At 35.1% G+C, this 27,317-nt stretch overlaps 4 protein-coding genes across 4 annotated transcripts; 1 reads left to right on the plus strand and 3 right to left on the minus strand.

Moving 5' to 3' along the window:
- Nucleotides 1-305: 305 nt before the first annotated feature.
- On the minus strand, nt 306-11,682 carry LOC125857573 (protein PLASTID TRANSCRIPTIONALLY ACTIVE 10). Its single transcript, XM_049537183.1, has 12 exons — nt 10,878-11,682; nt 9,473-9,532; nt 9,336-9,365; nt 8,323-8,396; nt 7,225-7,306; nt 6,471-6,544; nt 6,178-6,244; nt 3,898-3,990; nt 3,368-3,544; nt 3,248-3,298; nt 2,297-2,448; nt 306-985 (listed from the first exon to the last, which is right to left on the minus strand). Exons 1-12 carry the CDS (start codon nt 11,628-11,630, stop codon nt 547-549), a joined length of 2,052 nt encoding a protein of 683 aa, XP_049393140.1. The 5' UTR covers nt 11,631-11,682; the 3' UTR covers nt 306-546.
- Nucleotides 11,683-13,568: 1,886 nt separating this feature from the next.
- On the plus strand, nt 13,569-16,355 carry LOC125857581 (lysine histidine transporter 2-like). Its single transcript, XM_049537192.1, has 7 exons — nt 13,569-13,832; nt 14,428-14,811; nt 15,109-15,502; nt 15,591-15,696; nt 15,798-15,889; nt 15,984-16,052; nt 16,161-16,355. Exons 1-7 carry the CDS (start codon nt 13,657-13,659, stop codon nt 16,257-16,259), a joined length of 1,320 nt encoding a protein of 439 aa, XP_049393149.1. The 5' UTR covers nt 13,569-13,656; the 3' UTR covers nt 16,260-16,355.
- A 184-nt stretch (nt 16,356-16,539) lies between these two features.
- Nucleotides 16,540-22,145, minus strand: LOC125857576 (uncharacterized). Its single transcript, XM_049537186.1, has 8 exons — nt 21,441-22,145; nt 18,979-19,149; nt 18,696-18,794; nt 18,505-18,603; nt 18,343-18,417; nt 18,006-18,095; nt 17,554-17,898; nt 16,540-17,036 (listed from the first exon to the last, which is right to left on the minus strand). The coding sequence occupies exons 1-8, from the start codon at nt 21,966-21,968 to the stop codon at nt 16,761-16,763; spliced, it is 1,683 nt and encodes a 560-aa protein (XP_049393143.1). The 5' UTR covers nt 21,969-22,145; the 3' UTR covers nt 16,540-16,760.
- A 1,496-nt stretch (nt 22,146-23,641) lies between these two features.
- On the minus strand, nt 23,642-26,955 carry LOC125857583 (glyceraldehyde-3-phosphate dehydrogenase, cytosolic-like). The gene is made up of 11 exons (XM_049537195.1): nt 26,835-26,955; nt 26,703-26,726; nt 26,504-26,604; nt 26,290-26,405; nt 26,109-26,208; nt 25,163-25,309; nt 24,996-25,056; nt 24,667-24,907; nt 24,393-24,476; nt 24,109-24,198; nt 23,642-23,973 (listed from the first exon to the last, which is right to left on the minus strand). Exons 1-11 carry the CDS (start codon nt 26,836-26,838, stop codon nt 23,928-23,930), a joined length of 1,014 nt encoding a protein of 337 aa, XP_049393152.1. The 5' UTR covers nt 26,839-26,955; the 3' UTR covers nt 23,642-23,927.
- Nucleotides 26,956-27,317: the final 362 nt, after the last annotated feature.

Consider the following 27,317-nt stretch of genomic DNA (forward strand, 5'->3'; position numbering starts at 1 on the left):
AGGGGAAACATTTCCTATTAAGATTTTTTTTCATTATCAAAACTAACTCGAGATTTTAACTATCTGACACGAGATGTTTAGTTAAGAATGGAAAATTTTCATTAGTGCTAACTTACCCCACCACTTGAATTGCTTCAAATGTTAGTAACATTGGCCATCAACAGGTGAAAACGAAATATAGTTGAAAGAAAAATGACTGATTATGTTGAACATATAACTCTTCAAGCATCAGCCAAATAGCTTGCAATACAATAATCCATCAAGAAACTGCACCAATAACTTTTTTTCTGACAAGGTAAATAATATTATGAAACTCCACTCATAACTTTTAGGAACCAAAAATATGAAGATAACAAAACCAACTGGATTGTTAAGTGTAAAAAATTGTTTCTTTTCTACTAAGGCACAGAACAAATACATTTCTAAAGATGCAACAAAATCAAACCCCCATAAGGAAAAACTCTACGAAAATTGCATCCGTTTAATGTACCTAGCTGTACAAACTATCAATACAGTATTGCTGCTGATAAGTTTCTTATTTGTCACTTAATCTTCAAACATTCCTTCATCTGATAGCTGAGAAGATTCAGTTCCATTGACATAAGGTTGGTTGGTTGTATTTTCACTTGGGTCGCCTAGGATGCTGTAATCGAAGTCTTCCTCGTCATCTTCATCATCTGTATTCACTTGGTCGCTGTCAGAATCTTCATCATACAACTCCCGCACAAATCCTTGGGCCTCCATCTGCATCTGCTCCTTGATGGCATCTTCATATGACAACTCATACCAAACAGTACCTTTGCCAACAATAGATTTATTGTGAGCATCCGTCATTCGCTCCTGCTTGCTCTTATCTGAGTTCTTTGGCTCGCCCCAGTAGTCATATCTATACAAGGGACTTTCAGGATCATACTGATCCTTGCTGATAGCACTTGGATCCACATACCTACCAGGCTCTTCCAGTGGGAGCCCAAGGGCACGGCGACTGCAAAAGCATCAAACAAGTACAAAATCAGAATAACTAAAATAGAGATTAAATGTTCACATCCAGTGACACAGAGTGTGATGGAATAAGTCGTCTCTTCAAATGATACTAACATAGGATCAGAGGCATTGTTTTAAAGCAGATGAAAGGACAAAGGAGACATGTCGGTCTGAGTTCAGATAACCTAACAATGCTGAAAATAAAATTTATCTGTGCCACTTGGATGTAAATGACTTGACTAGTAAAAACAAGAGAAATAGCAGAAGACAGATGTAGACATGAAGGTACGGAATACTGACATCAAGGGGCGTAGATAAGGTAGTCACATACTAACATCAAATGCTTTAAAGTCTTTGACGAGACATCAATTATATGTTTAATATACATGTAATTCTTGTAAATTATTTCTACCCTTGTCTTCTATGTTTTCCTCAGGTAGGTCATGTCTGGACTTAGCTGAAAGTTTCAAGGTACTCTACCATGAAAACACCTAAAACAAATTGTAAGCAATATCATTTTAGAATATTGTACTTCTTGTGATAACAATCCAGTGAAAAAGGAAAACAGATAATACTCTAGTCATCCAATCCCTGGTTATGGCAGTCACTGTTAACCAGTGACATGTCCTTACACGACCACTCTGACTTTTATGTATTGAAAGTCATTCATTTGTATAGACTGACCCCTGTGTCCATACTTTATTGTAATCCTTATAAAAACCTAAAAGGTACGTAAACATGACAGTACAATGTGACTCGTGCGTCACATACACCATGGCATGTTAGCTTACCGACAAACTACAATGAGAAACTATTCCTCAATCACTAAGTAGTTGGTGTCAGTTATACGAACACAATGTCCATTCCACTCCATCTGGACCCATTTGTACCAATGTTCTATGATGAGTCTTTTTAGATAAACTAGACCCAAGCAAAACTAAAAGTAACTGACTTCTGGAGGACTGAATATTCATAAACAAATCAGAAGAATTCTCGAGATATTAAAAGCATCAATTATCACTAAGTCTCCAATCTTATATCCAAATCCAATGACCGCATCTTTAGCGATGTTGATAAGCTTTGTAAATTAACGGGATACAGACAAAAACCCTCAAGTTAGACATGATGAGGCAATTCAGGTTTAGAAAGAAAACAGAAGGTAAACAAGTCTTTCAATTGAGAAATTAGTACTACATATGAATGTCAATTGTCTAATAAACAAATAATTCTTCTTCATTTCATTGGGTGGGGGTTATAGAGGAAACGTTTTTGGGGCACTGTTAGGATGGGGGAGAAAGGCCAGTGTGAATACCAGCTTATATCTCTTAATAGAGCCTCTCTTTCCTCAAGGGACCGACGCCAATGGATAAAATCGTATTCATCCATCTCAATGTTTCGTCTCAGCTTGGAAATTTTGTACACCTCTCCTCGTTCTTGTGCTTCTATTCTCAGTTTATTATGGTGCTGCATTACAATTACAAGGAAAAGCCACAAAGAGGACATGCTTTCTCAATTAGATACCTTTGGGAGGAATACTCAAGATACAAAAAACTTTGTACATGGTTAAAGTAACCAATAAGCAGAATTTTCAAATGATATTGCCATTAATGTACTTGATATAGTTCTTGCTGTGGATTTCTTAAATAACGGGTGTAGTAAGACAAGGAGGTCTGTGCAGAAAAGGGAAAAAAATGAGTTTGCACTTCTCATGTATAAGTTCAGTAAATGTAGGCTCTTTTCAACTTGAAACTTTTAGCAGAACTGAGTCAATTTTGTATTCTTGGCCAAAGTAGCCTTTATGATTGTTAGTTTTTGTTCATATTTATCCCATCAAATATCATTTTTGAATTTTACACAACTAAAAGCTGATTATTTTTGTTATAAAATAAGATAACTCCGTTGTCCGCCTTGTACATCGAAGATGTTGACTTTAAATAAGAACATATATATACCCGTAATGATTTTTCCAACTGTCCCAAAGTTCTCTTCCCAAGGTCAGACATCAAAATTAGATTGAGATTCTTAGAACTTTATTTAACGTGTTCTGATAAGGTTCCAAATTGTAGCATGTATCACAGGAAGCGTCTCTCTTCTATCTGTTAAGTTTTTGGCTAAACAAGTTTGATATGTACCTTCTGAATTTCTAGATTCATAAGCACCTGATTTCAATCTAAGAATCTATCAATTTATCCCTAAACATGATAATAATGACATATGGCTATAGTCACAAACTCACAATAAAGTAATCAATATTATCTCAAACCTGACGCTCAGCAAGTGCAGCTTCCAAGTCAAGCTCTCTTACGCTGACTTTCTGTCAAAATTAAAATCGTGTTAGATAGATGCACGAAAGAAGAGAAAAACGACTTGATAAGCTACTCACTGTAATAATCTTGGTAAGCAACGCTTTCTTATAATAAGCTTTGGAGTACTCAGTGCTATTTTCTTCATCAAAATCTTCCTCGTCAGCTAACTCTGTCAAGTTTTTGCCTTCATATTTATCAGGATTTGCCTCCATGTCATCCAGAATCATTTGTTCAGCATTATGGATCTGCCATAACTGCAGAATAAGACAGAATTGTTAATCATGAATTGTTAGCTGAGATGGCCAAAAAGGTGCCATAACTATGCATATCGGTAAGAAATAAAGTTTTAGGACAGCAGTTAAAAAACATAAAGACATAGATCAGTTAAGTTTAACAAAATGGGATGACATTAATCTTAGCTTGTCCCATTTCTAAGCACATTCATACAACACATAACAACTTGAGAGGACAGATTTAATTGATCAACTAAGTTAAAGAGCAAAAAGAAGTTTGAGCAGAATTATTTGGCTATGATGGGTATATAGGTATATAACAATAACTCAAACCTCCCTAGTTTGAAGAATTCATGTGCAGAAAGGAGGAATACCTTGTCCACATAAGGGTGATTTGATAGTAGTGGTTCTTCTTCAACTTTGACTCCAGGGTCTTTTCTAGGAATAGGTTGTCTTCCACAGTCACGCTATGAAGGGAAATGAGTCAGACAGCAAAAGAATAATTTAGAAGATAAAGCGAATCCAACATCCTATGGAATATGAACCAAAGTATGCATCATATAATAGGACCATTAAAATGATCAAATCCCTATATATAATGAAGATTCAAGAGATCATACGCTTAAGGATGCTGTTAGTGTTGGATTAAAGATGGGGCCAATAACAAAGAAGACGAAAAAGATGTCCACAAACTAACTGATAACACAAAACCTCAAACTGCTTTATGCAACGTCTAGAAATTGAAGTGTCACAGAAAGACAAAGTAACTATGTATAAGACTTTTTTTAATATTGCTTGTATAGGATAAATGCATCTCAGAGCATATAAGTCTACAAGTACTGGGATCTCTCTATCCAAGCATATTTAAGAAACTTCTATAAAGTAGGGCTTGAAAGAAATTGATCTGAATTAGTACACTAGTCTGTAAGCTTGACAAAACTTGCAATTCCAACAAACTCTAAGAGAGATGGATTTTCTCTAATAGATCACACAAGATCACCAACAACCATTTGTTAGGAATTAATAAATATTAGCTCTAACTGAAACATTGGGAGTGTCTTTTGTTTACACCATGAAAAGATACGACACTTGAGCCTAACTCGACCATAAAAACTAGCTCATGAAGGGAAGATTGTCCAAGTCCATATAAACAAATAATTAGTCTATTCCCCAAGCAATGTGGGACTTTGACCAAAGGGTAGCGACTGCGGATTTCCCTTGTCATAAAAAAAAAATGTGGGACTCTGACCCACTCTAGCACCTCTCTTCATGTTAACTGACTTTTGAACCATGAAAAAGATATTACACCAGGGCTTAACTTAACCCCAAAAGTTAGCTCATGAGGGGGGAGGATAGCCCAAGGCCATATAAGCAAACCACCTGTCTATTCCCCAACAAATGTGGGATGCTAAGCCACTCTAACACACCAAAAAAAGGCAGCTATTCCAACAAAAAGTATTTCAGGCTCAACCTTGAAATATATATTTCACATTACTTTTCGCTTACAAGAGAACCTTTTCAAATATTTTATGATGGAAGCACTGATTTGTCTGAGCACTGAAGACTAATTCTAAAGACTGATACTCATATTGGTGAACACTTCATCAAAAGTCAGATGAATTTTCAGGCTTTCAGATTTGTAATTATTTTGTTGCAGTATTTGAATGCTACGCAAGAACTTAAGTACTTAACATCTAACTGTCTCCTGCTACATATAGATAAAAACCTAAAATGTCAAATGTCATACTTGCCAGTAATATTTCAAATCTTTATATGTAATTAAATAGTATTATTTTTTTCTCTAAAACATCAGTTTAAAGAATTTATTAAAATATATCTATTTAGTGAGCAGATACAATAAAAAAACATAAATAGAATTTCCATATAGAAAACAACAAGAACAACAGCTTCTAAACATACCACGGCTCAATCTCAAACTAGTTGGGGTCGAAATATATGAATAATATGCATGATATTTTTCTCTATTTGAGCCGGTATCATTCCAATACCCAGTAATTCACTTAAATTAGGGGTTCTCTAAAACTAGAAGTTCTCCAGATCTCGCACTTATCCATACACAGTTTTATAAATTTCTGAACAAACTAAAAAAAATCCCGTCATATAAGGTATTCAAATACAGAGACAACAGAATCACTTTGTTTCACTGACACAAGTAACCAGACTGAATTGAATTAGAAGAGCTGTGACGATCATTCACGTAAATTTCAGTAGACAGGAAGGTACTGAAAGCTACCGTTTCGAGAATGTAAGCAAGCTACCTTTCTATTGAAGTGTGTCCATTGCACCGATCCTCTACCTATACGAAATTTTTCACTTCTATCGTGTCTGGTCTTCACTAAGTCTGCATGGGCTTAAATATGTTGGCTTATAATACAAGTTCACAGTTCATTGGAGACGAGTGATAGGATGTATTAGGTCAAGTTTCATCAATCAAACGTGTCAAATGTTAAATTACTTGATACATCTATTTCTGAGGTTAAATTGGGCTATCAAAAAACCCTAACTTTGGAATTTAAGATTCCATGCATTGTTGATAAGAAGTTGGGAACTCCAACAAGAGTTCCTAATTTTAATAGAGATACTGAACTAAAAAAAGGATTTATAAAAGTTGGCCAAAATAAAATGGTACTTACACGCAATTCATCTAGATTTGTATCCTCTTCACGATGAAATATAGGCGGAAAATCAAATCTATTAAAGCTGCAATGATAGGAGATACATGCGGAGATAAATAGTTAATGACTGATCTGGGACTTTCTCACTAATGTCTCTATTAGTGTGTTAAACAAGTAGAACCAACTAAAATGTCTGTGTGAGAGAGAAAGAGAAACCCAAAATAACATATTAATGTGCCTTTGCAAGAATAGTATTGACACTGAAGAAACTTGAGAAATGATTGTTTCAGAAATACACTGAAGCTACATACATTAGGTGATCTATGTTAGGATCAACAAAGCGCATCTCAATAGGGAACCGAAACCTGTAAGGATCACGTTTAGCCTGCAAAGGAATGAAAAAAAACCCTGTAAGGCATCAATCCACGATAATTGTGATTGTCTCAAGCACCTTAAATGTGTGAAATAGCTGTGAACCAGAAAGGAGAGATGAAACTAAAAGATACACGTAAGTATATCTTGCCATTTAAGTATAAAAAGATCACATGTCCTCTTTGTCTTTTCAACTTCATCACAGAATTCCAGAAAATTATCTCAATTTCACGGAAATAACTGATAAGAAAAGTTAGAAGTATAAATGAACCAAAAAAATGATTGTAACAATGACAGCAGCTATATATCTTGCAACCTAAACTCATATACATGCATGCATAGTTGTGCATATCGAATGCTATCCCAGACAAAAAGCTGCTAGTGCACCCTAAATGTATCAGATTTTTCTAAATAAAGCATGATATCAGCCTAGATTCCTAAAACCTCTGAATATATAAGCTAAATCTGCAATTTGGCATCTAAATAATACACTTCATTCCAAGTTCATTGAGAAGCCAAAAAGTAACAAGATCACTGATGATGAGTGCATAACAGAGCATGACCCTCAGCAGTATAATGTAGATATATAACATAGCAGAAGTGACTTGGTAGTCAAATGATTATGATACAGGCTAGAAATCAGATGCTGCTCTTTGATGAACAGAAATTCAGTAAATATTAAGCATCACTCACCAGAATTTCAACTATGACATGCATACCAACTTTTATGTGATGGCGGATCCAATACCAGTCATTTCGCTTTATTGGCACCCACCTGCAATGCATTGACAAGGTAATCATCAAACACATGAATCTGAAGTTTACACCATCTAATGTACTTGTTGATACTGTCTTAGTCTGCTAGATCTATGGCTGCCTCATTAAAATCATTGGAAACAAGCAAAACAAAGTAGTTAAATTACTTGGACTCTTTTTAAAATTCTTATTCTAGTCAAATTCAACAGCAAAGTTGAGTAATCAAATAAACTCCAAAACACAATGAGAAACTGTTAGGATTCACTGGTAGTGATTATCTTTCATCCGACTGAAATTCATGGACAATTTATTAAACAAAGTCAGCAGACTCAGCACGCCTTCTGAGATTCCTTCAACCGATCCACTAAATGAAAAAGAAAAAGGAAAAAATTCCTTCCCCCTCTCAGTTTTCATTAAGATGCAAAATGACTTCTCCATGAAGCACAGAACCACCACCTTGAGCTACTTCTAAACACATATAATCACTGATACCTAGCACAATGATTCGTTTTTCTCAACTCCTTCTGATTCTACTACCACCAGAAGCACACACATATAGAGAGAGTGAGTTTAACCATCTGGAAGTGAAACTTTTGTCTCAAGGCAGACAGATAAAGTTTTACAGACAAAAATCTCCTACATTTATCCTCCAGTAGCAAATGAATCTGGACAAAGGATGCCGCTTTTTCTTTATTTTATGAATGGTGATTTTAACAACTTGGACTGCAAGTAACCTTTCAAAGCTTGTATCGGTCTAGTAATGGGATTTCAGTTCCAAAGGAAAACCTTAATCTCACATCCTATACTTTTCCTGCAACTTTATGCCATGGGTGGGAAGAAACAAATGTAATCAGAATTTGTATGGAATTCTTGAAATCTATACAATTTACATTTTATTTCAAACTTCATCTCCTTGAACACGCTTTCATACCACATTCAATTTCATTTGAGGGACGTTCCTACTATTTACATGGATGTTAGACAATTATAATACATGTCCAGAATTTGTTATACAGATCAGATGAACATGCTTACCCATCATGAACACCTCCAATATCAACAAATGCTCCTTGATAAAGGTGTATAGCTGTCACTTTACCAGCACAAATCTGCAAAAAAGACTTCCTATAAGCCTGCCTTTCTTCAAAACTAGTGTAATGTTTGATAAGTTGACATAAGTTCCAACCAAATTGAGGTATGTGAGGAAAGTGACTTTATGTCCTAGCAATATGAAGTGGATACCACTGATCCTAGTTGAGGTTTCAATTTTATGTTGATGTAACAGTTTCCCAGATTTTCTGTAATACATAAATTTACAGTGTATACATTACAAAAACATTGAACATGCATGTCAAATTTCTCTAATAATAAAATTTAGAGTGCAAATGAATGTCCATGTATAGATAACTAAAGATCCAATGCAACTTTGACAAAGGATTCACATGGGATACCGACAATGGAGGGGTGATTAAAGCTAAAACAAGAAAATAATGTCCTATCATTTTTCTTCTATGTTGTGAATAACTTTAAACAACAATGCATGAATGTTTATTTCTACCACCAATCTGTAGGATAAACTACTCAACAAGACAGTAATAAAATCCAACCAAAACACAGATAGTAAACTTGTAGACATGATTAGTCTTTTGGTGGGAAAGAAATACTTAAGTTTATGCCAGAGTTTTCAGATTTATTTTCATGCTAGGGAAGAAAACAAAAAGAACCAAAAGACCCCCCCCCCCACCCACAAAAAAGAAAAAAAGTAAAAAAATGAAAAGAATAAGATACATACTAAGATAACTGAAAAACATTAAACTTTCTGGTATAATAAGAACAAACAACAATCAAATTATCACGCTCAGACTATTTTTTGATCAGGGATTATCCTGCTCAAACTATTAACGTCAAGTATGGCTAGAGCACTTTGAAATCTCTTCAATCACTGCTCAGTTTCTCATATTCATCCATCAAGATGTACGAAAATGGACTCCGTAAGAATCACAATGACCTTCTCATCATCAGAGAAAGGGAAAAGGAAAGTAACTTACTTGTCCTGGGTAGTAAAATGGGAGTTCAAACTGCAACCAAATGAAGAGGGGAAAAGTTATGACAAAACATCAATGGCCCAAATAAACCTAGCAACAGTAAAAAATATTCAAATCTGCAAATGAAACATCTATCGTACCATTCCATCTTGGTAATCCTTTCCCCTTTTTCTCCTGCCAGGATAATAGTCTTGGTCATACTGCACAGACATCACAATTTGAGGGTAAGTACAATTATTGATGAACCAAAAAATCATTCTTTTTGAAGCCGTTTTCCTGACAATAAAAAAAAATAAATAAAAAAATAAAAAAATCTTTACATTTTAAAATTAAATGTTCAAAAGCAAGTAGAATTCTTAAACACTAATGCAGGATACCTTCCACGTACCAGGTACAGTTTTTGCCATAGCACAACATGAATTAAATACTGCAGCAATTCATTAACTTTAAGTTGCACACTAAGAGCTTTTTATTCCTTTGATAAGACAAGGTAAAGTTGCTTACTAATAGCTTCACTTTCAAAATCCAGTGCAATTAATTACTACCTTCTATCAGATTGTGTCAACGATTTCGGTAGTTTTTGAACTTTTTCAATAATTGGTCTAAGAGATGTAAAAGATTTGGACTAGTGCAGATGCTTGAACTACCAAAATTTCCATCTCCAGGAAAAGGGGAAAAAGGATGGCACCGTGCATTCCACCATGGTGGGGTTTGGTTTTGGTTTTGGTTTTATTTCATATATTTGAATTCACATTTAGATTTGAACAAAAAAAATGATAGTTATCTGACTCCTTAACCCCCAACAATTCTGTCATTTAAGACTAAAGGTCATTATTTGTAGAATTAGACTTATTAGTTGTTCCACTGACAAAAGGACAGACCCCTGTGATCTGATATTTCTTGGAATGATTTTTCTCTAAACCTTGATAACTCTAAATCAGTAAATAGATTTATTGTTTTTTTATAGATGTGGTGTCCCGCCTCCAGGTCAGCTTGCACCTTAACTAATTCCATGCCAATCAGCATCAATCACTCAAAAGATAGGGGTTGTTCAACAAGAAAAAGTGTGCATAAACTGAAATGATATGTTCAGTTGATGAAAGCAGCAAAGGTACAAGAGTCCTAGTTGCCACAGCTTTGATGGAGGCGTAGTTGCCAATTACTTTCATCAACTGCAATACCCACTCTATCTGGTTGCACTAGCCTCTCAGAGAAGAAATTCTAGGTAGTTCAAGCATCTTAACAAGTCCAAATGATTTTTTAATTTCTTAGCCAGCATATCATGAACAACTTAAAACTACCCAAAACTCTTTACCGCACAAAAGTTAGGTCCACAGGTTGAGCTAGGATTTGAAGTTGCCTTCCGATTTGCCATCAAATTCATATCTCATTTTAGTTACTAGGTTCGTAACTATATATTTATATACATATTTAATGAATTTCCTAATACAAATACAGGGTCTAAGCAAAAGTTACTCGACCTTCCTCTCCCTGCGTCCTGCATCATATTAAAACTTCATAAAGGGATACGAAATTACCATGTACCTTGTAAGATTCTTCTTCTAATCTATCCTTGTTAGCAGCAACCCACTCATTATACTGCTTCAAGAACACTTTATACCGTTCCAAACTCATATCATCAGTCTCCTCATTCACCACCTCCTCCACTTTATCATAGTCCACTCTCACAGCCTGCATCTTATGAGCTTCCCTAATGAACTCCAATTCCTTCTTATCAACCTCCCACCCCCTCGGCGGCCAATCCCTAGGTGGTACATGTCGAACCACCAACGGCCCAGACCACATAGTCTCCAAAGGCTCAGGAATATCACCTTTAATCTCAAATTGCTTAGCGTAATACTCATCTTCCGTTATACCCATTTCCTTAATCTTCTTTTTCCGGTAGTTGGGACTAAGCATTCTGAAAGCTTCAATAGCTTCAGGTGACTGAAGCGCAACTTCTTCACCTTCATTAAGAGATTTCCGAGCAAAATCAGCTTCAGGTGAGAGGATTTCTTCCCATGGAGCCCAACCACGGTCGACCCAGTTCCGGCGCCGGGCTTCTTCTTCAGATTCTTTCTCTTTGGGTCCAAAAGCTTCGAGAAATGCGTCGTCATCACCTACTGGGTATTCATCTGAACTGAAACAATGAAGAGTAAGAGGGGAATGCTTGAAATTAGATGAAGTAGAGAGATTGAAGAAAGGAAAAGCAGTGAATTTAGAAGAATTTAGGGGTTTAAGGAGGGTTTTAGGAGATGGAAATGTGAAGAAGAAAGAACAAGTTTGAAGAGTTTGCATTTTGAGGGGATATTGGAATGCTTGCTTCCCCTTGGGGCTTGAGTTGCTTCGTTTTTACACAAGATAAAGTTCGGTTTGTTCAAATTCTTTTTTTCATTTTCTCTTTTTGGGACGGTATGAGGACATATCTTTGGTTTTTCACCCATAGGTTATACGGTGTATTAGTAAAAATAATGCATGCATTAATTCTGCATATTATATGACATTTTTATGTGATATTTTCATTTTTTGAAAGTCAAACAATTTAAATTTGATCAGGAATTTGTGCATAAAATTATCAATTTTTTTTAAATGAAATTTATATATTTGTAAACTATATAAAAAGGAATATAAGTCAGAATAATTGATAATTCAAAATATTTAAAAGATGTGTTATTCTTTTTTACATGCTATGTATAGCTAATAGTATTCGATTAGTAATGTAAGAGGTTTTAATGCATGCATTAGCATGGTTAAAGACTGCATTATTCCTCAAAAGTTTTTTTTTATATCTTTTCCATTATAATTGTGAAGGGTATGTTTATAAATAAATATTTTAACGCAATACATGTTATTTTTAATACACCAAACTAAATAATGCATGAGAAATAATCTATATAAAATTAATACAAACATTACTAATACACTTTATTTAGCATTTTTCTAAAAAATTGATTTCACCTTTTCTTTCTCCCATGCAAATTTAAATTGATCAAAATTTTAAGGTGATATTGTAGGGTATTATACAACGCAAATTTAGACGCTATAATTATGAGTATGATTTTGTTGAACCTATTGGAAAATAATTAGATTTAAGATTGCATTTTGCATTTTAAGTCGGAAAGAAATGATAGAAAAGGGAAGGGACATATATCTAGCTAAATGTTAATAAAAACAAAATATTACTTTTTCCTTTTATATTAGTAAATCATTTCAGTAAAAATAATTGTACCATATTATTATCTCCGTCTAATAATAGTTGTTCACTATATTAAAAATTGTTGTCCAACAATACTTGTTCAATTCAGAAAATCAAAAGATAATTTATATTTTGTATCTATTTTACCCTTGCTATTAAATACTATTTGTCATCTAACACAATTCTCAAAGCATTAAATTTAATAATGTCAAAGGATAAAATAGTAATATTAGTCCTATTATTTATTGTTTATTAAAGAGAATGTCAAATCAATAGTAGACAGCTATTGTTGGACAGATGGAGTAGTTCTCCATCTTACTAAATCAAGAAAACATTAATTGATTTTTTCCTATATTACTCTTGCAATTAATTATTTTTGAAAGTATTCACGTTAGTTTGTAAAATTCCTTAGAAGTTTTTTAAGGGGTGAACTAGCAAAATTATTTTTATTTATGATTTCTTAATATGCATGTAAAAAGAAAAGTGATCAGCTAATATAAAACAAATGAAATATTATTTATTCTAGTGAAATTCGTTGTTGTTGAGAAGTGAGTGACATGAATCTTATTGAGATGCATGCAAGTTGACTCGGACGCCACAAGTTATAAAAAAAATTAACCTCTTAATAACTCAAGTTTTTTTTCATGAATCATGATATACTCTCTTTAGTCCATATTAAGTAAATTGTTCGATATAGAACTCAAAATTTTGAGTTAAATAATATACATATAGAAAATTACTGATTTTTTTATTTTTATTTAAATATATATTTTCCATTCAATGTGTCAAGTACTTAGTTAATTCTAATTGTAGTTATTTGCGTGAAGCAACTATTTGTAGGCAAGAATATTACTACTACTATTATGACTTATGAGCAGATTTATATGTTTAATCGGATGCATATAATTAAAAGTGGCAGAGTTTGGATAGAACACAAACAGTTCAATATATTTTAAATATCAATAAACCAGAAACACAAAAAGGTCATGCAAATGATAATTCAATTAGAATTCTAATTAAAAAGAAACACACTCTTTTTTCCTTTTAATTTTCACACGCTCTTGCTCTTCCCACAAAGAAAACAAAATTACTACGTAAGTAGAAGATTTGTTAGATCAATTAATTAGTATGACAGAAATGGTGAAGAAGAAGATAGAATCAAGTAAGGAAAGTATTATAAACGATTGGCTACCCATCACTTCATCGAGAAATGCAAAGTGGTACTATTCCGCTTTTCATAATGTTACCGCTATGGTTGGTGCCGGTGTTCTTGGGCTCCCCTATGCAATGTCCCAATTAGGTTGGTACGTATCTGTTAGTGTTACGTTATGTGTACCTGACAAATAAAAGTGAATATGATTGTTTTGATACTTGTACTTTGACCACCTTCTTAGATTTTATATAAATTAAGTAAAGTCTTTTTTATGTAGATTTTGGACCTATGAATGAGGATATAGGAAAAAAGAAATGAGTTAGACAATAATAAATCTTGTACAAAAAGAAACAAAGTGGTTTAATTTAAATAATTATTTTTTTTGTCCACACTAGGGTCAAAACGCATTTAGGGTGTTCGTTCCATGTGTTGAAAAAAGATAGATTGTTTGTTCCCTAAAATGTCACTAGGGTGTTTGTTCATGAGGTAAAAATGTAAATAGGGTATTTGTTTCTTGAGGTCAAAATGTAATCAAAGTGTTTGTTCTCTGAGGTCAAAATGCAAATGCAAATAGGGTGTTTGTTCCGGGTATATATGTTACACCTCTTTTTTTATTTTTTCAATTTAAGTGACGTTATTGAATGAGTTATAATGTTCCAAGTCACATTTTTGAATTCCTGATCAAAATTATTCTTTTCTTTCAACTGTATATCAATATTTTTTTGACATGTTATTTAACATAACAGGGGTGTTGGAGTCACAGTAATGGTATTAGCATGGGTGATAACATTGTACACTTTATGGCAAATGGTGCAAATGCATGAGATGGTACCAGGTAAAAGATTTGACAGATATCATGAATTGGGGCAAGAGGCATTTGGAGAAAAACTTGGGCTATGGATTGTGGTTCCTCAACAATTATTAGTTGAAGTTGGAGTTAATATAGTTTATATGGTCACTGGTGGCAAATCCCTACAGAAGATTTATGAGACTGGTTGTCCTAATTGCCACCCTTTGAAGACTAGCTATTTCATCTTGATGTTTGGTTGTGTTCATTTTTTCCTTTCTTTTTGTCCCAATTTCAACTCCATCACTTTAATCTCATTCCTTGCTGCTGTCATGTCTCTCAGGTACGTCTTCCTCCGTTTTAATTTGATTGTCTAGTTTTATTTATCTTATCATACGTGTATAATTTATTCAAGAAATAATTTAAAATAACATCAACTACCCCTACCTTCTCTTGTGAAAGTAGAGAAACTGTAGACCATCAATAACAAATAATATAATTACTAAAATCAATACTTCTCAATGCAAAACAACAACATACCCTTTGAAATCCCACAAAGTGGGGTCTGTGGAGGGTAGAGTGTGCCTACCCACTACCTCGTGGTAATGAGTAAGATTAATTATTATTTTTCATTGTGTAGCTATTCAACCATAGGCTGGGGAGCATCAGTACACAAAGGAATATCTCCAGAGGTTGATTATAGTCCAAGGGCTTCAACTAGTACAGGAAGAGTATTTGGTTCCTTAAGTGCTTTAGGGGATATTGCTTTTGCATTTGCTGGCCACAATGTTGTCTTGGAAATTCAGGCTACAATGCCTTCAACTCCTGAAAAACCATCCAAGAAACCTATGTGGAAAGGAGTCATTATCGCGTACATTGTCGTTGCTATATGTTACTTTCCTGTAGCTTTTGTTGGCTACAGAGTTTTTGGAAATAGTGTGGAGGACAACATCTTGATATCCCTACAAAAACCTGCTTGGCTTATTATCATGGCTAATGCCTTCGTCGTCGTTCATGTTATTGGAAGCTATCAGGTTTAAACTTTTAAAATCATTCAGCATTCGAAATTCAATGATCTGATAGACTGATACATTATAGTTATTTGCTTGATTTTCTTTTTAGGTGTTTGCTATGGGTGTGTTTGACTTGATCGAATCTTACTTGGTGAAACAAAGAAACTTTAATCCAACTAAAACATTACGAGTAATTGTTCGGACTGGTTATGTTGGTATGTCACCATTATATATTCCACTATTTTTATGTTGATTAATATGTTCTAAAGACATAACTTATGTTTTTTTTTCTTTCTTATTTTGTGTGTTGGCGCAGCCCTAACAATGTTCCTTGCAATATCATTCCCATTCTTTGGTGGGTTGCTTGGTTTCTTCGGAGGATTTGCATTTGCTCCTACTACCTACTTTGTAAGTCAAAGATCGCGTGTTATACTAGCTAAAATAGTATTTGTAACGAGCTACAGAACCAAATATTGACATGCCTTTTTCTCCGTTGTTGCAGCTTCCTTGTATCATATGGCTAATCATATGTAAACCTAAAAGATTTGGGTTGTCTTGGTTCACAAATTGGGTACGTATGTTACAAAAACTTGCAAACATCTTCGAGAAATTGGTGTACTTTCTTGGTTGTATTGCTAATACTATTTCTAATTGTTTTCGTGTTTTTTTTTTAACCCAGATATGCATCATACTTGGTATTCTTCTGATGGTTTTAGCTCCCATTGGTGCCTTGAGGCAGATCATACTGCAAGCCAAGGGTTACAAGTTCTTTTCTTGAATGTAAGATTTTTAGTATTTGTCAGACAGACGATATTTTAAATGTCTAGCTAACTATATTAGTTTTATTGCTGTATTAGTATCAAACCACAGTGAAAAAAATGATTGATATTTGGAGCTTATTTAAATAAGCTTCCATTTGTAGATACACATGTTTATGAATATCAAGTATCAGCAGAAAAGAGGCTCGCTTGGCTGAAAGATGGCTATTTGGTGTTGTCAGTGATGCTACAGATGCATACGTGATGAAAACAAATACTGAAAAACGATATCTAAGAGTGTAAATGTATCCTTATACTTTGTCTCCGTTAGGGTAAGGGGTATATTTGAACAAAATATAACTATGAGGGCAAATATGACCGAACCATTAACAAACCAAAATCCAAAATGAAGTAAAGTCCAACTTCCAAGACTCACTACATGATAATTTTTTGCTACTCCTAAATAACTTAACTTATGTACTTTACTAGCTGCAAATGAGTTTCAGCAAAATATAATGTAACTAGCGAAAATGACCACAAAGTAAAAGACCACCTGAACTAATTCTATTCCGTTCTCGATACCTTTCAAACAACAGCTCTTCACTTCGTTTAAGTTTGTTGTATTCAGCCATATCAAATCCTGAACTTTGGCAACTTTCAAGTTCTCCTGATATGTTTCCACCATCTTCAATCGTATAGCTTGTTCTACTCTTCTGTTGGCTCTGCTGAATAGCTGGGCTCCAACTCCCATGGCTGCTCATGGAATAACTATCGTCATTCTGAGGGGAGGTGAAGTCCTACAAGAAGGAAAGTTGGGGCCAAGTTACAATAGATGTTTGGGAAGAGAATGAGATTTACTACTAGAGAGAAGTACAAATTATATGGCTAGCACACTACTAAAGTGAATGTGTAAATGCAAAACAAATGGCACGGCATGGAAAGCACCTCAAGCAATTTAGTAAAGGAAATTGTTTTTTGTCTAGCATTTTAGTATGGAGAGATTTCCAAGGTCTTCTCTATGAAGAAGTGGAAGCAAGATAAAATCCAAATAGGCGAAATGATAGGTACTTACGGCCCAGAGTGAGCCAACATACCTCCTAGTTTGACCAATTAACGAAATTATGTAATTCCTAAAAAGTATCCAATCATCTGGAAACTTTAGCTAAACCTAACAAGTATCATGAAGGACGTTATCCAATCAAGAGCGCAACTTGCTAGTATATTATCCTTAAAGCAGCAACTAACTTTTTATACGTCACAAAACAAGCATGCAGAATTTAATTCTATTAGGAGGAAAACAAAGTATCACTTTACCTGTCTTGCATCACATATTGGCGGTTTCGTACTAACAGGAGTTTCCACTTCTTTTATGGGAGTGAAAGAACCATCATTGCTTGTCTCCCACTGCAACCAGGGGAAGATAACCCCGTCAGTTCCAACAGGATGACAATTAGCTCCTGCTGGACTTTGATTAACTGCTTCCCCATAAGTAATACTGTCCCTTGGCTTAGCTATTCCTCCTAATGTGGAACTTGCATCACTTCTTTCTCCATCAAATGAAGAAAAATCTGTATCTTCTATATTTGCAATGAAATCCACAAAAAACTTCTCTGCCTCATCATTCAATTGTGTTGATGTCCTGTTTCTATCATTGCTTCTCTGGAAATTTGCAAAAAAAACTAGTAATAAAGGAAACTACTACAGAGGTGAATAACAGATAATCAAGAAAGTCGGAAATTGATCGTTCAACCAAAAAAGGGAGAGACCTTTCTACGTGGTTGTTTCTGCCCAGCAGCAGAACTTTTTGTATCAGGAAGTTCTTTGACAATCCGCCGATCCCTACCTCTTTGGTCTTCCTGCATAATTTCATCAAGCAGATATTGCATACACTTCTGACTTTAATATTAAAGAAAGTTAAGACATTCATTTTCTGAGGATTACAATCACATAAGATAGTGATTGCCAAAGAAGAACCAGAATCAGTGTGCCAAAAGAGACAAAAATATTAGACTGGAAAAAAGACAGCATAACATAGTAATTGCCAAAGAAGATCTCGACACCATGTGTGGAAAACAGGAAAATGAAAGCATGGAGAAAACTTACCTGCTCCAATTTTGTCGCATAACTCTTTCTGGCCACATGACCTGACTTGGAGCCAGTAGTTTTCTTCCCCATGGTCTGCATTAGTCAACATGAAATAGTAAGCAAGACATAAACTCTGGGAGAAGTAATTTTCTTATTTGATGGAAAAAATAAATCACACACTTGTTCAAGTTCAGTTTTGATTTCTTCAACAGCATGCCTGAGTTCTTTTCTCATTGCTTCGTACAGTTCACCATTCACATCCCCATTTGGATGCTCACCCTGAAGAACAATAATATATTTCAGAAAAAGACAATTGATAAGACATAGGGAAAAGTCAGTGCATGCTACTTTGACAGATAAACGAAGTAAACCTTTTTCTGTGCATAAACTGCTCGAATGGTTTTCTCGATGCCATTTTTACAGATAAGAGCATCCTTTGTGTCATCGTCAGTCAAGGCAGAAGAGTGACTCTAATATGAATGAAGAAGTGCATAAATTAGTAACATTGCAAGAAGGCATGTAGAGACACACAAAAAGCAGAAAATAATAAGAACAAAGGGCAAGAGCAACTGCAATTTTTTTGTGAGAAATGATACATTAACCCAATAAGTTCCCAACAATTCAAAGAGAAGAATATTAAAATTGTCGACTTACAGAGTAGCCATCATGTAACAGAGACATGTCTTTTTGGCTAAAAGACCTCCTTAATTTTGGATTATTTACAGCTGTTGGCTTCATTGATGACGGAAAGTCACTAATTTTGCTGCTCTGACTCTTCTTGATGTCAACTTGGCTGTTGGAATTTCGATAATGATCTGGATCACTCTGCCATACAATAAAGAAAATTCTTGATCAAAAAAGTGCCTCCACTGCACATTTATTTGCTCATACCTATATCTTTCTCTTATTTCTTCTTTTTAGACAGTGATCTTAAGAACTCATAGATAATGAATATTTAAACAACCCAAGGTTTTCCGGACATACACCCATATAACATGTAGATGTGTCATAAGATGGTATGTCCCTCTAGTGTGTTTTCACAATCAGTATTGAAATTACCATATCATATTGTGGTATGCCCCATCAATGTTCAGAGATAAATACCTTTTATTGATAAAAAAGAACTAGGACATTTAAATTGAGGTGAGATTTTTCGGAGAATTAATTATGTCAGAGTCAGCTTGTCCTCGAACATTGAACAGTTAGAACAGAAATTATTTAAGGAGGACGACATCATCAATTAGTGCAATTCTTAAAGCCTCAAAAAATTGTTATAATTCTGCGGTATAAGACTAAAAGACTGGGAATGTTACACACCACATATAGTTTCACCTTATTCTCTTCTGGTCCAATTGGATTGGTATAACTCTCAGCAATCGTGTATATAATTGCAAACCAATTTCAACACTTAAACCAACTGAAACCTCCCACTAATTCTTTTGGGTAAAAGACTGACCCAAATGCCGAGTCACTGATAATCCACCCGACAGCACTAACATCAGAACAAACAACACTATAGTCAGGGCAGGAGGAAAACACTTGTCTTATGACAGTAATAGCCAAATCAGCTTGAGTACATGTTGACTGATCCACCGGCACATGTAACGGATAATGCAGTTCACCAAAACTTAACAGACTAACAGTATTCTCCCAACTTTTTTTGTCTCTACTAGGAACCCAGTAACCAACAAGAACAATTCTTAAGGTAACAGAATACCATTAGGGTGATGCACCACAAGGCCCATGGGCAATGTATTTCTAGAAGTCAAGCATTTATTCTTTTGTTTTAGCTATTTCTACCTTCCAAAGCACTTGGAATTCCAACTTCTCAACTAAAGTTATGAAAAGTTCAAAGTTTCTGGAAGTAAACATTACCCTCACAAATTTTCAACTTACTCAGTTATGTACACATCTGAGATTTTGAGATAAAACAAAATAACAAATTAATGGGCGTAACCATTACCTTTGAAGAAATTTTCCCATAAAGTAGGGTATAATGTACAAATATAGACATAGTAAATGAAGGCATGCCTCAAACTGATTTTTTTGTTTTAGTTCTTATGAACACTTAAACTTCCATTTGTTAGTTTCTTGTCATAGGATTTCATGCATGGTTTCTCTTTCAAGATACAAGGCAACTTATGTGTTATACATAATGAATTCGCAAAGGCTATCTTTATCATTAGATGTACACGAATGACATTAATTTTAGTCTTACCGGTAGAATGTAAACAATCAAAGTAGTTTTGGTGAAAAAGGACCCTTCTGCTTGGAATTAACAACCAAAAAAGATATCTACTTTCTGATGTCATGGCCAATTAGGTTTCATATATTTTGTGTTTACAGATTTGTATTACATTTTCTTTCTTTTGATCAGTAAAAGAAGATCTGTGTACTGCATAGTCCATTGGAGCTAAATTCAATTTCATCCCTTCCTCCGCTCCCCCACCTACCCACACACACAAACTAAAATGAAGGGAAGAAAAGTGAAAGATATCCATACAGATAGTTTCCAAAGTTGAAATGCTCCAAGTTTAGTAGTCGCTTTGGAGAATTCCATTAAAATGTTCATTCCCAAAGATTATATCAAGCAAAGTTCAGTAGTCAAGTTAAAGAACATACCCAATGAAATCCCACAAAAGTGGGGAGTGGGGAGGGTAGAGTGTAAGCAGACCGTACTCCTACCTCATGGAGGTCGAGAGGGTATTTCCGAAAGAATCTCGGCTCAAGTGAAGCAAATCAAAGCAGTAATGGAAAGGAAAAACAATGAAAAATACATGAAAACTAGTCGGAAAGCAGTGCAAAGCATACATGCAAGGAGCAGTTACATTGACAACATAATGGGACCACTCAAAACATAGTACACAATAGATGATAAACTACATGAATAAAGCTAATATTACGCCAAACACAGTGCTCTAAACTACCAGCCTACCACCAAGCCCTATCCCGTCATAAAGCAAGACAAAGCTCAACTAATTACTAACCTTCTACCCTAATCAGCTACCTCAGTGCACAGAAATTGCTTGAACCAGTCAACTCCTACAATTATAAAGATATGCTCCAGTTCTACTCCCTAGTCAAACAAAAAGAAGGAAAGGATAGAGAAGTTTCACCTCCGAATCACTAATCTGATATCGAACAACAGAAACCGACCTCCTTCTCCTCGAACTGGCATCTGACTTAGCTAGGTTACTCCGGGAACGATCAGCAGCAACGCTTTTCCGATCAGCAGCAGAAGTCTTCAAACCCTGTCTCGAAACTGACCTACCACGCCTCCTCGACGACGCTGTTTCACTCGCCCAATGTCCAATCCCCGACGCACGCCTTTCTGACCGGCCACGGTCACTATTTTCTCTGTCCTCCTCTTGAGAAAAGAACTCTATCGCCAGATCATCAAGGCTGATTTCAGGAACTCCCGATCCTCTAGTCGTATTAACAAACTTCCCACGCGGAGCAGCATTGTAGCCTAAGTCAGCCTGTACAGGCTCCTCATAGCGCCGCGGCCCGTGGGAAACTCGGCTGAGACTCCTAGAACGGCGATGAGCTTTGTTACCAGAGCTACCGGAGGAGTCATCGGCTCCCGCGGGACCTCCTCCTAAGGTAGTTCTCCGAGTCGTCGATTTGAACGCCGATGACGCCATCAGTGAAGAACCATTCAAAATTGATTTTGGTATAAAATATGAATTGTTTAATAGTGGAGTGTTATCCTATAGAGGGTTTTCTGGAGAATGGCGTTAAATGGAGTATTGATGAAACAGCTCAGAGAGAGAGACAGTGCATTTATATGATTCGGAAGAATGAAGAAACGATTTGGCGGAGGTTTCGAAATTGTAGAAAATTTGAAAATGGAAGAGTTTAATGACTTATTAGTCCACATTAAAATACTGTGTCACAATTATTTTTTATATCACAATAATGCAACCAACAATCAACAATATTTCTTTGGAAGGGAAATTAGTGACTATCTGCACCAACTTAGTCATCCTTACGATTTAATCTCACACTATTCTCCCACATTTTTTCAGCATCATTTCTAAGATGCGATTGTGATGTTTGACCAATTAATATAGAGGTTTGACCAAAAAATATTACTCTCTCCGTTTAAAAAATAATGATTTCTTTTTTTTTAATTTGTTTAAAAAAGAATAATCTCTTTCTTTTTTTGATAACATTTTAATTTCAACTTTCCACGTGACATATTTAAGGCCACAAGATTCAAGGGTAATTTTGTACATTTGGCATAACTTTAATTTAGGACCACAAGATTTAAAAGTCTTTTTTATTTTCTTAAACTTCGTGTCAGGAGTATATAGTTTGAACGAAGACAGTAATCATTTGGTGGTAAAGCAATTTTATATGACAAAGGCCACTTGAAATTAGAGTACTAAGAACAATTATTGGTCCAACAGGAAAAATAAATGTTTGTCATTTTTAAAATTTGAAATTGAAATGGATTCAGCTACATGTGAAAAATTATTTAAGAGATTTCTTGTCTTTTTCTACTGATTCTGGTCCAATAGAAATATCGTATTCTCCACTTTCAAATTCGAAATTCAAATGGACAAATAGTGGGAGTATTTAAGTCCTGCCACAAGAAGGAAAACCAGCTAAATGAAAGCGTATTAGGAAGACTGGTAGCTGAAGTCTTTTAGCCTAAAGAGGAAGAGGTTATTGGATTCAACAAAGTAACACCAACTGCCGGGACAGATACGCGTGATAACAATTGGTAGTAATTAGTATCACGAATGAAAAAGGTAAAAAGAGAGTTCATTCACCTGTTTTTGGCATCCAAATGGGCTGCCTGTTTGGATTTGGATTGGCAGTAAGAAATTCTAACTTCTAGCTTTCGACTTATTTTTGTTATTTTAACTTAAAAACAGGTACTTATAAGTACTTTTTTATTTTATCCAAACACTCCAAAACAGGCTTAAAATAAGCCATCCAAACAGGCATACCTACCACGCTACTACTTTTCTACTAGTTGTTGTTAAAAGCACCTATGCTCTCAACTAACAATCATCAAACTTATTGACATTCTTGTGATCCCAAAAACCAGCTAAACCAAATTCACATGAAACCTGCAATATTCCCTCCCTCCCATTCACTGCATTTATTATTATTAGTAAGAGAAACTGGAAACACAGACACGGACTCCCCTCACTTCCGGAAGAAAGGGAAACCATGTTCCGAAAAGAACAGATAACCCTAAGCAGAGGAAGAATTCACCTATTGACCCTACAGCTTTCCAAGGTTGGCATGGGCACCTGAATTGCATCTTATACTTGGGACCTGTTGATTAAGCATGACAGGATGGTATCAAAACAGGGAAGCAAGATTACTAAACAAGGTTCAAAGTTATTATACATTCATAACAGAACAAAACAAGAGAAACACATATACCAGAGTCACTAAAGACTCATTCTCGGAATGTGAAGAGGTTTACAATCCAGTTGAACACCTAAACAAGAGTATAGCCCCTAAATCACATCAAACATCTGCGCATTTGTGGTCCGAGAGAACACTTTATTCTAAACTATTTTATCTAACGACGAAGAACAGGATCATCACCAGCAGCGCCACCAACGAGTGAACTGCCACATTTACTGAACTGATGACATGTGAATAATCAAGTCCACCACTCGTGTGCTGCAATTCCAACAAGTATTACTATTAGCAGGAAGCCACAAATCATATAATACTCCTACGCAGGGCAGTCGTGCAGAGCATCCAGTGAACTGAACTGATGAAAGAAATGTACACTAAATATTTCATGTTTTTTACCTGTAACCCCATTCGTTGTCGTACCATGCAACAAGCTTGACAAAATTCTTGCTCAAAGCAATTCCAGCCTTGGCATCAAATATGCTTGATCTGCAAATTATTTCCATTCAGAAATACAGAGTCTTGATTAGTCGAGCACGATAAAAATGGATCAGCACAGACAAGGTTCGAGCAAGACAAAGTGGATCAGCACAAATAAGGTTCAAGCAAGAACTTCAAAGGAGCTCATGAACCACGAAATAGACAGGAATTAATCATAAAACAGTTCAATGTCCCAAACTCACCTATTGTCTCCCACGAAGTCCGTAGAAACCACATCATCTTCAGTGTAACCTAGAATTCCCTTCAATTTTCCTTCAGATTCCTCCCTTAAGAAAATAAAACAGTGCAAGTTAGCGGGAGCCATGTGAACACTAATCTCCAGGAAAAAAAATGTGGAAGAATGCAAACATCATTACTAGACGCTATAGATATGTGATATACATTCTTTAGGTAAAAGGGAAAATGATGCACATTCTAATGCACTTGAGAAAAATCATGTAAAAAGCACAAGCTTACTTGATGGCAGCTTTGATTTCATCATAACTAGCTTCTTTTTCCAACTTCACTGTGAGGTCAACCACGGACACATCAACAGTTGGGACTCGGAAAGCCATTCCAGTTAACTTTCCATTCAATGCTGGTAGCACTTTCCCAACAGCCTTGGCCGCTCCAGTACTGCTAGGAATAATGTTGAACGAAGCAGCTCTTCCACCTCTCCAATCCTTGGCTGATGGTCCATCAACAGTCTTCTGAGTGGCTGAAATATTACGGCAGTAGCCAAACCGAGTGAGAAAGCTAAAAATGAATTATATCTATTTAAAAGTAGAAGCAAGAGAGACACTTACCTGTGATGGAGTGGACTGTGGTCATGAGACCCTCAACAATTCCAAATCTGTCATTTATAACCTGCAGACTTACATAATAAAGTGAGATGATATTTCATTCTTGCATTCCACGTTATGAAATGACACAATAGTTAATTTGAAGGATCGGGTGGGTGGAATAGGAGAACCTTGGCCAAGGGAGCAAGGCAATTTGTGGTACAGCTAGCGTTTGAAACAATGTTGAGCTCTGGCTTGTATTCCTTCTCATTGACACCAACGACAAACATAGGAGCATCCTTGCTAGGAGCAGAAATGATAACTTTCTTGGCACCACCCTGATGATTGACAAAAATCGAGCAGATATTAGCTCTCTTGAATCACTGAAATAATAACTAGAGGCAAGGCCAGAAAGGAAAATAGTCAATTAATCCAACTCCCATGGCATTAACAGAAACATAAAGATACCAAGTTTAATATTAGAGTCCTTAATATAAATCAACAATGAGATATGCTTTATTTGATTCTCTTTTCTAAATTTAAATCGATTTAGTTGCATCAAGACTTCAGAGGAAACATTCTACAAAAACTCAATGTCTTTGGCAAGAAAATACTTATAAATCATACTCCCTCTATTTCAATTTATTTATCCATTTTTAACTTGCCACAGAGTTTAAGAAGACTTTTGAACCTTGTGATCATATAGTAAAAATAGGTAGAATGTACCAAAATGCTTTTTAATCGTGTGGTCTTAGAGGACAAACAAATTGAAGCGGAGATCTTAGAGAACAAACAAATTGAAACGGTGGTCTTAGAGAACAACAAATTGAAATGGAGTATATACTAGTGTGCTCACCAAAACTCAAGTATAAATCCTCCGATCACCAAATAAAATATGAACATAAATTAGCATCACTTAAAGAGTGCATAATTTGTAATGTTGTTATCAGTATATACAATAACAGATACACATCAAACATGAATTCATTAATACAGAGTGATTATGTATACATACACATTAACGCAAAACTTGATGATCATACAAACAGAACACACAAATTTGTGGAACTTTTCCTTACAATCCAAAACAAGGAAGATGAGTTAAGAACACAGATCTATTTCTTCATAATCACAAACCTTCAAATGAGCAGCAGCTTTGTCCTTATCGGTGAAAACACCCGTGGACTCCACAATGTAATCAGCTCCAGTCTGTGCCCATGGAATCTCCTCTGGGTTCCTTCAAATATACGAAGAAGGTTAACAATCAGGAACTGAAATCGACCCAATTTGTATATAATGTTAAAGAGATAAACATTACCTAAAGCCAAAAACAGTAACAGCCTTCTCACCAAAGAGAAGGGTTTTCTCATCCTTAACCTTAAGCTCATGATGCTTCCACTGGCCGTGTACACTATCATACTTAAACATATATGTCTGCAACACCGACAAATCAAACCCAACAACTAAATTATCAAAAAAAAATCATCAATTAAATAAACCCATTCAAAATTTCGTTCTCTAGGGGCATGTACCATGTAATCAACAGAGATGAAGGGGTCGTTAACAGCGACAAGTTCAACATCATCTCTTTGGAGAGCAACCCGAGCGACCAATCGGCCAATTCTTCCAAATCCTTCATGCAAAACAAGATTTCAAATCTATAGAACATAGTACCAAGCAAACAAAGCTAGATAAAATTCACTTGAATTTGAAGTTTGAACAGATTCTCACCGTTAATTCCAATCTTAACCTTAGCTGTGAGAATAGGAAACAAGCAAAAATTGATGGAAGTTAATAATCGAAAAAAGAGAGATTCATGTTAACAAAAACAGGAAAAATAAAAATGAAAGAGAATCAAAATACCCATGATGATTTTTTTGTGTGTGAACTGAGAGGAAGAAGGATGTGACTGAGTAGTTGCAGGATTTTGTAGAACACTGTAGTGGAGTTGTGAGTGGTGAAAGGGTTTAAATATAAACTGGCTTGGTGACCGGAGACCGAAATATGCAGTGTATTTTGGATTTTCATCCCTTCATTTCTATTTCTAACGGTTTGACTTGTCATAATAATAATTATTGACGTAGATATTTTATCAAACTATTCCATTAAACATCCATTTTGCTTTTCAAAAGTTAATTTGATTAATTTTTAAAGTTAAAATTAAGTATTACATTAATTCAATAGTTTAAACAAAAAAAAATATTGATATTCAAAAACAATACGAAAAAAACTATAAATTGCATTTTTTTGCATATCAATATGATGAAAAAACACATCATAAAATGTTAGTCAAAGTTTTTATCGTTTGACTCTAAAAAAGGAAACAATGACAATTAAAAATGGATG

The sequence above is a fragment of the Solanum stenotomum genome, chromosome 3 (genome assembly GCF_019186545.1).
Source record: "Solanum stenotomum isolate F172 chromosome 3, ASM1918654v1, whole genome shotgun sequence".
In the NCBI taxonomy this organism is placed as follows: domain Eukaryota; kingdom Viridiplantae; phylum Streptophyta; class Magnoliopsida; order Solanales; family Solanaceae; genus Solanum; species Solanum stenotomum.

Excerpts from the sequence above, each read along its gene's own strand:
- LOC125857573 (XM_049537183.1), bottom strand. The coding sequence starts at position 11,630 with ATGCAAACTCTTCAAACTTGTTCTTTCTTCTTCACATTTCCATCTCCT. Across the intron at positions 7,307-8,322 it reads ATTGGAGGTGTTCATGATGG|GTGGGTGCCAATAAAGCGAA; the intron begins GTAAGCATGTTC and ends AATGCATTGCAG. Across the intron at positions 2,449-3,247 it reads CTGCACTTGCTGAGCGTCAG|CACCATAATAAACTGAGAAT; the intron begins GTTTGAGATAAT and ends ATTGTAATGCAG.
- LOC125857581 (XM_049537192.1), top strand. The coding sequence starts at position 13,657 with ATGACAGAAATGGTGAAGAAGAAGATAGAATCAAGTAAGGAAAGTATT. Across the intron at positions 15,890-15,983 it reads TTGCTCCTACTACCTACTTT|CTTCCTTGTATCATATGGCT; the intron begins GTAAGTCAAAGA and ends CCGTTGTTGCAG. Across the intron at positions 16,053-16,160 it reads TGTCTTGGTTCACAAATTGG|ATATGCATCATACTTGGTAT; the intron begins GTACGTATGTTA and ends TTTTTAACCCAG.
- LOC125857576 (XM_049537186.1), bottom strand. The coding sequence starts at position 21,968 with ATGGCGTCATCGGCGTTCAAATCGACGACTCGGAGAACTACCTTAGGA. Across the intron at positions 19,150-21,440 it reads ATCAGATTAGTGATTCGGAG|AGTGATCCAGATCATTATCG; the intron begins GTGAAACTTCTC and ends ATTGTATGGCAG. Across the intron at positions 18,096-18,342 it reads ATGCGACAAAATTGGAGCAG|GAAGACCAAAGAGGTAGGGA; the intron begins GTAAGTTTTCTC and ends GAAATTATGCAG.
- LOC125857583 (XM_049537195.1), bottom strand. Across the intron at positions 25,057-25,162 it reads GCCTTGCTCCCTTGGCCAAG|GTTATAAATGACAGATTTGG; the intron begins GTTCTCCTATTC and ends GTAAGTCTGCAG. Across the intron at positions 24,908-24,995 it reads CACAGTCCACTCCATCACAG|CCACTCAGAAGACTGTTGAT; the intron begins GTAAGTGTCTCT and ends GTAATATTTCAG.